Raw genomic sequence first — 9,071 nt, forward strand, 5'->3', positions numbered from 1 at the left:
GCTCATTCCCATACATGCATCATGCTCTGTGTGAAAAAGTTGCCCCCAGGTCCCTTTTAGATCTTTCCCCTCACCCAAAACCTATGCCCTCTAGTTCTGAACTCCCCGACCTCAGGGAAAAGACTTTGTCTATTTATCCTATCCATGCACCTCATGATTATATAAACCTGTATGAGGTCACCCATCAGCCTTTGACGCTCCAGGAAAAACAGCCACAGCCTATTCAGCCTCTCCCTATAGCTCAAATCCTCTGAATAGCTGCAGTACATTTAGTGAAGGTGGTCCCAGGTTACTGTAAGATGAGGAGTTAAAGGTTCAACACCTAGCAGTGGTAAAGGAACTGTAATGGATTTTCAAACCAACATCAAATTGTATTTGCATAGCATTTTCCATATAACAATGTCCAAGATGATTGACAGGAGTATGAAAAAGTGATACTTGACACTGATCAACATAGATATTTGGGCAGATGACCGAGCATGTTTTCATGGGTTCTCTCTCAATTACTTTGTCTTTTTTAATAATAATAATAATAAAAAAAATCCACTTTATAATTTTTTGCTTTAAAGCCATAATTTTGAACACCAATTCAAAAGTTGGGTTTAAGATTATCGTCGGATATGTGGAATAGCACCTTCCGCAGCCACACTGGCACCAACCCCCACCTTTTGCTCCGCTACATCGATGACTGTATCGGCGCTACCTCGTGCTCCCACGAAGAGGTTGAAGAGTTCATCCACTTTACTAACACCTTCCACCCCGACCTCAAATTTACCTGGACCGTCTCAGACTCCTCCCTCCCCTTCCTAGACCTCTCCATTTCTATCTCAGGCGACCGACTCAACACAGACATTTACTATAAACCAACCGACTCCCACAGCTACCTAGATTACACCTCCTCCCACCCTGCCCCCTGCAAAAACGCCATCCCATATTCCCAATTCCTTCACCTCCGCTGCATCTGCTCCCAGGAGGACCAATTCCAATACCAAACAACCCAGATGGCCTCCTTCTTCAAAGGCCGCAATTTCCCCTCAGACGTGGTTGACGATGTTCTCCACCGCATCTCCTCCACTTCCCGCTCCTCCGCCCTTGAACATCGTCCCTCCAATCGCCACCAGGACAGAACCCCACTAGTCCTCACCTACCACCCCACCAACCTCCAGATACATCATATCACCCTTCGTCATTTCCGCCACCTCCAAACAGACCCCGCCACCAAGGATATATTTCCCTCCCCTCCCCTATCAGGATTCCCAAAAGATCACTCCCTCTGCGACTCTCTCGTCAGGTCCACCCACCCCCCCCCCTCCCACCAACCCAAGCTCCACTCCCGGCACCTTCCCCTGCAACTGCAAGAAATGCAAAACTTGTGCCCACACCTCCCCCCTCACTTCCTTCCAAGGCCCCAAGGGATCCTTCCATATCCGTCACAAATTCACCTGCACCTCCACACACATCATCTATTGCATCCGCTGCACCCGATGTGGCCTCCTCTATATTGGGGACACAGGCCGCCTACTTGCGGAACGTTTCAGAGAACACCTCTGGGACACCCGGACCAACCAACCCAACCACCCCATAGCTGAACACTTTAACTCCCCCTCCCACTCCGCCAAGGACATGCAGGTCCTTGGCCTCCTCCATCACCAGACCATGGCAACACGATGCCTGGAGGAAGAGCGCCTCATCTTCCGCCTAGGAACTCTCCAACCACAAGGGATGAATGCAGATTTCTCCAGCTTCCTCATTTCCCCTCCCCCCACCTTATCTCAGTCCCAGGCCTCGGACGCAGCACTGCCTTCTTGACCTGCAATCTTCTTCCTGACCTCTCTGCTCCCTCCCCCTCTCTGGCCTATCACCCTCACCTCCTTCCACCTATCGCTTTCCCAACGCCCCTCCCCCAAGTCCCTCCTCCCTACTTTTTATCTTAGCCTGCTTGGCACACCCTCCTCATTCTTGAAGAAGGGCTTATGCCCGGAACGTCAATTCTCCTGCTCCTTGGATGCTGCCTGACCTGCTGTGCTTTTCCAGCAACACATTTTTCAGTTTAAGATTAAAACAAGATTAGAATATCTTCTTTCAATGTATATCTGTCTCTTCAAAATTAAAATCCATTGAATGAGCATTTGTTACTCATTAACCCAATTTAAAGAAAGTTGCTTACTAGTTTGAAAAGTGCTAGTTTTGAAAAGTGGTAGGAATTTGTACCAATACAGCTATAACTTCTAAACTGCTGAACAATCTAGGGAAATGGCAGTAGGCTGCAACTGGTTAAACTTTTAGTAAATAATAGTTGAGTTCAGTTTTAAAAAGCACAACAGATGTTCTTGTCAAAATCGTGGATTGGTTAGAAAACTAATTCAATCAATTGGAAAGCAATTCTCAGCATCTTAGCTCTCTCAGATTTATAGAATTCCTACATTGTGGAAGCAGGCCATTGAGCCCATCAAGCCCTCACCAACCCTCCAAAGAACATCCCACCTTCCTACCCTATTTATGTAACCCTGAATTTCCCATGGCTAATACACTTAACCTACACATCTCTGGATACTATGGACAACTTAGATGTGCAGATTAGGTGGACTGACTATGCTATGTAGGAGGTAACTAGAGCACCCAGAGGAAACCCATGCAGACACTGGGAGAATATGCAAACTTCACACAGATGCCCAAGGGTAGAATCTAATCAGGTCCCTGGCACTGTGAGCCACCATGCTACGCTAAATGAACTGTAACGTAGGAGACATTCACCTTCTGAATGAACTGCATTGTGCGAGAAATTTAGAGGAAATTGGTGGTTAAAAATTCATGAAAATGTGATTGAAAGAATCACTGCAGGCTGACATAGTTTTAGCATAATATTTGGAACAGTTTCAGTATCAAGCTCAGAACTGAGCTGGAGCTGCCAGTAATCAAAGGGATAGGCCTACAAAAACACATAAGTACCTCATGGTGATTTACATTTGTACTATAATTTTAATTATAAATAAATATAAAAAATAATGAAGAGTGAAGAGATATGTTTTGAGGGTAAACTTGCAAGTAATATCAAGAACATCTTTAAATATACATTTTTTAAATGCCATAGCAAACATATTACCCCAAAAGAATTAAGTTGGAGTGATAATGATGGGAAGAAAGTAAGGGCTGCAGATGCTGGAGATCAGAGCTGAAAATGTGTTGCTGGAAAAGCGCAGCAGGTCAGGCAGCATCCAAGGAGCAGGAGAATCAACGTTTTGGGCATAAGCCCTTCTTCAGGGAAGGGCTTATGATGGGAAACCAGGAAGCAGAAAAGTTGAAATCAACATTTGCATGTCTTTACAGTATAAGACACTAATAACATTCCAACAAAATACTAAATAATCAGGAGTCAAAACAAGGACAGGAAGTAAGTACAATGAGGTGAAAAGTTCTCTGGTCCTAATGGGAAGCGCTCTAATATATTAAAAGGAAGTAGCTACGAAAGATAGAGGAAATGCTGTTGAAACAAAAATTTGAATGAATTATGTACAGATCAGAGTGTAATTTATACATCCTTAGCATCAACCCTTTACCATCCAATGGCACGTGATGGTTTCTGAGATGCTGCTCAGTGAAATAATTACAGGTTTAATGAAAATGTTGATCTTGCTCAACAGTGACATTTTTCATATCTCTGCTCATTGGAGCAAGGGAGTGTCATTGCTTGATGAGATTAATCTGACATTTGTGCAGTTATTCAATACAATATCATAAAGCTTGTGAGCATGACCAACAGACCATTGAAACACTTCGAACTGATCCAACAATCTGGTGTAAATTAACAGAAAAGACAGGACACACATATTTATCCAATTCTCATGTGCACTTCAATAAGTTTTTTAAAGATCTGAGTTTTTAACAATTTTTGCTAAAATAATAGAGGAGAAAAGCAGGGAAGTGTTGCTACAACTGCACAATTATTAGAATGAGACCACACCTGGAGCTTTGTGTACAATTTTGATCCCCCAAGGGAGGTTGTTGTATTCTAAGCAATTCAGAGGAAGTTTAGTAGATTGAGTCCAGAAATGAGGGGTCTGTTTTATGAAAAGAGATTGAGCAGTTTAGGCTAATACTCTCTGGAGTTTAGAAGAACAAGGGGAGATCTAACTGAGGTATAAAAGATTCGAAAGTAGATGTACAGAGTGGGTAGGAGAAAGTGAGGTCTGCAGATGCTGGAAATCAGAGCTGAGAGTGTGTTGCTGGAAAAGCACAGGTCAGGCAGCATCCGAGGAGCAGGAGAATCGATGTTTTGGGCCGGAGTCCTTCAGAGAGTGTGCAGCCTTACAGGGGCAATGTACAACGAGAGATCATACTTTTAGGATAAGGGCTAGCAGATTTAAAACCATTGAGAAATTACTTCTCTGAAAGGGTGGTGAATTTGTGGAATTCGTGGAATTCACCACCCTTTCAGAGAAGTAATTTCTCATTGGAATTCACCACTGCGGAGTGTTGTGGATGCTGGGAAATTGAGTAAATTTAAAGGAGAAAGATTTTTATTTAGTTGTGGGTTGAATTGTTTTGGACAGCAAGCAGCAAAATGTAGTTGAGGTCAAGAGGAGATCAGCCATGGATTGTCTCAAACGGCAGAGCAGGGTCAAGTGACTGGATTGCCTAGTCCGGCTCCTAGTTCTTACATTATGTACAGGGACCAGCCAACAGCTATGAGGCAAAACATTACTGCATTACAAAACTAGCTCTTATCAAGTGCTTACAGCTCAACTAATCTTCACTATAAAGCTAAATGCCACTGTTTTTATTTCAGATTTGCAGTAACAAAGCACTTAAGAAATCCAGTAGATCTGGTAGCACCTGTGAAAACAGTTAACATTTCAAGTTAAATATGACTTCTTCAGTACTGAAGGAATGTAGAAACATAATGGGTAATGTATTATCATAATATGTGCTGGACGGGAGGAAGAACAAAAAGGGAAAATTGAGATATGGTGGCAAGGTGGCTCAGTCGTTAGCATTTCTGCCTCACACCAGGGACCCGGGTTTGATTCCAGCCTCGGGAAATTATCTGTATGGAGTTTGCATATTCTCCCCGTGTCTGCATGGGTTTCCTCTGAGTGCTCTGGTTTCCTCTCACATCCACAAATCTGTAGATTAGGTGAATTGGCAGTGCTAAATAGTCCATAGCATCCAGGGATGTGTGGGTTAGGTGCATTAGTCAGGGGTAAATTTAGAATAATAAAGTAGACAAGTGAGTCTGGGTGGATTACTCTTTGAAGGGTCAGTGTGGACTTGTTGGGTCAAATAGCCTGTTTCCACACCAGGGACTCTATAATGTACAAAGTTTGTATTTCAATTATTTTTCCAGTATTAGAAAAACATCGCAGAATATTTCAAATAATGGAATGAGAAAAAAATAGCCATTAAAAGGATGAAGGCTGAGATGGCGAGAAGAACTTATTTTAAGTGCACTTTCAGATATTTGTACGGAGGTAAGTAAGAAGCCCTAGGAGGATGAATCTCACAGGTATGCACGGTACTTAAATTTTTCCTGGCATATTTCCCAGCAAGATTATTTTACCTGATTTGTTGTTTTAGAACATAGAACATTACAGCACAATATAGGCCCTTCGGCCCTCGATGTTGTGCCGACCTGTGGAACCAATCTATCCTACACTATTTTAAACACTGGAGTTTAATAATGTTTTTTCTTTGTTTACAGATATATCCAACTCTGAATGGTGTGTCACATGTGAAGGCTGGAGGTTAACAGTGTATTCGATCTGAGTTAGATATGCTAATTTCACAATTGTTTCCAGAAAATCACATTACTCTATGTATTTTCAGGGTAACCAGTAAACAATGCTCCCTGCATTACGCTGTCATGCAGCTTGATTTAAGACAACCATTAGATTGATAAGACATTTTCAGATTTGCAAAGGGAGGAAGAAATCAGATAACCACAGTTCTGCTAGTTTAACATTAACTGTGGGAAACGTGGTGGAATCAGTGATAGCACTTGGGCAGACATCAGAGGAACAGTCAGGATGGCTTTATGAAGGGAAGGACATGGCCTGATTTAATCTGATTGCATTTTGAGAGAAGGACACTAGCATGGCAGGTGCAAGCCTTTGGATGCTGTCCACATGAACTTCCAGAAGATATTTGATAAGTGCTATACAGCAGATAATTGGCAAAGAAGTAGAAAGCATAGAATTGAAGAAAAATTTAAGAAATGATTCTTAATTGGTTGGGAGGCAGGAGACGACATAGACATTGTTCTGACAAGGATGTGACAAGTGGTGTCTCCAGGAATCTGTTCTGGAACCTCAGCTTCTCAATTTTGAAAAGCAACATTGAGCCTTGTTTAATTTGTGTCACTTGCTTTCTTGAAAAAAAAAAGAAAATCACCATGTTGTAATCCCCTTAACTGCAAAATGTGAAAGTGGACAAGGTAACACTAGCATCAGGTTTTCTTTTACAATTTCTAATTTCAGAAATTCCCATTAAGATCCCAGGCTCAGGGGATAAGGCTAAGACTTGAGGATAAAGATCACAAACGAAGCAGGGAGCAAATTGAACAAACTGTAACCTAATGTTAGGAACTGACAACCAAACGCAACTTTAGTGCAACTCTTGGTTCAGTGCTGGTATCCTTGCTTCTAAGCCTGAATATTTTGCATTTGAGATTAACCCCAGACACTCCAGCAGCATGCTTCACAATGAATGTGTCAGATGTTGAAGATGGCCTGACCTGCCTTTAAGTAGCTTAAGGGACGATAGGGAAATATTTCCAAGTAGAGCGGGTCTTTCTCCTGATACCCCGTCTTTCAACTGACAGCACAAGGAAAATAAAAATTCTGCTTTTTATCTTGTTCCAGGCAATTTGATTGGTGCATAAGCCTACATCACAACTCTAAACATAATACTTGAAGTACAGGAATGCTGAGCATGCTAAATGCAAGTTCAATCTCTCTTCCAAGTACTTTTGTGCTGATCTAAGTATATGCAATTATGTGAATTTTGTTTGATCTCATATGGCAGGCCTAACAGAAAGTGACTTGTCTTTCATGCCAGTAATGACAGCTTTGAAAATCCAAAGCCACTTGTCAAACACTTGCCACGCAGAGTCTCACTGCTAATGCTTTAACCAGCAGACCAGATACACTACCAATTATGTGTCACTAAGAAGTGTTTGGGTGCAGTGTGCAAATAACACCTACAAACTATTTAAAAGTTAATTAACTAGACATCAGATTATGATATATAGTTAACCCTTTCTCACCAAAAGGTACATGCTTACAAATTAAATTTAACACATCGCCTTGCTGCGATTTCTTCTACAGGAAGAGCACCTGACAATCACAATTCACTGTTTCATCACGAAACAACGCCTGCAGAAATATTTCAGAGGGGCATACTGATATGTATAAAATGTTACGTTAATACTCATGACAGATTCGCCAAAATCTGGGAAAAGTCAGATCAAATGAAAACGTCCCGATAACAACTAACGCAGAGACACGAATGAAAATAACTCAACATGATCTGCAAGGAAAACTGTAAAACAGCAGGTACAACAATATTGCAAAAACAAAATCAGGCATGAGAGAGTCACTTACTGAAAATATTGCTGTTGTTGTTGTTGTTGTTGCTGTTGCTGCTGCTGCTGCTCGGTGAACCCCCCTGCAGTAGGCTCAAGGAGCGGAGTCTGCTCTTCATTGCTCATGGTCTCCTCCAGATACTGCTACCCAGACTCAGCTGGAGGAGCATGCGCTCTGAGGGGGGGGACAAGTGGGTATGACTCCCACGTGACTCACTCCCCTCCCCCCACTCCGCCATTTGTCGACGAAGTGGCTCCGTTTGTTCCTCCGCCCATGTTTACACACATACACACAACGCACCGCCGCCTCCTTTAACCAGTTCCCTGCCAACTTTCCCCTATCCCACACATCTTCCTTTTAGTTTCGAGGGGCCGGACCTCCCGTAGTTTGCCTCTTCCCCGCGGGGAAGGCGGGGCCGTCTCTCTACTTGATCCCTTCCCCCAAAGCGGGGCCCGGCGCATGCGCATCGCCTGGCGTCCGCGCGCACGCGCAGTTACTCCGATCCCTTCGGGTTGGAGCTAGGGGCGCCGCCATCATTGATACAGGCAGTTATTTTCACTTCTCGTTCAATATCAATCCCCTCAGGATGAAACAGACGTCCCTTTGGTTTGATCAGGTAGCAGGACTCCGAAAGCCTGCAGTTCCAAATAAACCTGTTGGGGAGGTACGGTGGCTAGCACTGTGGCCTCATAGCGCCAGGGATCTGGGTTCGATCCCAGCCCTTGGGTGACTGTGTGGAGTTTGCACATTCTCTGCGTGGGTTTCCTCCCACAATCCAAAGATGTGCAGGCCAGGTGAATTGGCCATAATGTTTGGTGCATTAATCAGGTTTAAGTATAGAGAATGGGTCCAGGTGGGTTACTTTTTGGAGGGTTGGTGCGCGCGTATTGGAGAAAGTGAGGTCTGCAGATGCTGGAGATCAGAGCTGAAAATGTGTTGCTGGAGAAGCGCAGCAGGTCAGGCAGCATCCAGCATTCCTGAAGAAGGGCTTATGCCCGAAACGTTCGATTCTCCTGTTCCCTGGACGCTGCCTGACCTGCTGCGCTTCTCCAGCAACACATTTTCAGCGCGCGTATTGGGCCTGTTCCAAACTGTAGGAAATCGAATCTAATTTGGTATTGTGTGATTTTTATATATAAAAAAGTACACCCCAGGCACCTCCACCTCATGGCTCGGTCAGTTAAGCATCAGGAGCAGACAATGAGCAATGAAACAGGGACGTGGGACACACAATTTATTAGAAAAATTATCAAAGTGTCAACCTAGAGAGCTGTTAAGTCACTTCGAATGGTGCTGCAGGTTTTGATTGATTCCTATGTAATTCTTTTGGCGTTTAACTGCCCCGAGGTTTGTCAGAGCAATAGCCGAGAAGGAGCAGCGCTCCGAAAGCCGGCGCCTCCAAATAAATCTGTCGCACTGTTTCCTCCTCGTGTGGTGTGGTGTTTAAACGGGGGCGGGTCTGTGCGAGGGGGGGGGGGCGGGGCGAAGGGC

The 9,071-nt window shown here is 43.8% G+C and overlaps 1 protein-coding gene across 1 annotated transcript in view; it reads right to left on the minus strand.

The window, feature by feature from the left end:
• slc2a8 (solute carrier family 2 member 8) overlaps positions 1-7,999 on the minus strand; it is a 29,017-nt gene extending 21,018 nt beyond the window's left edge. Inside the window, exon 1 of the mRNA XM_043720242.2 lies at positions 7,599-7,999. Within this exon, the coding sequence (XP_043576177.2) occupies positions 7,599-7,705 (107 nt within the window). The 5' untranslated portion in view covers positions 7,706-7,999. The remainder of the gene's footprint in view (positions 1-7,598) is intronic.
• Positions 8,000-9,071: the final 1,072 nt, after the last annotated feature.

Source organism: Chiloscyllium plagiosum, unplaced genomic scaffold, assembly GCF_037043375.1.
Source record: "Chiloscyllium plagiosum isolate Xiang-an unplaced genomic scaffold, Cpla_swu_hap1 HiC_scaffold_21, whole genome shotgun sequence".
Classification (NCBI taxonomy): Eukaryota; Metazoa; Chordata; class Chondrichthyes; order Orectolobiformes; family Hemiscylliidae; genus Chiloscyllium; species Chiloscyllium plagiosum.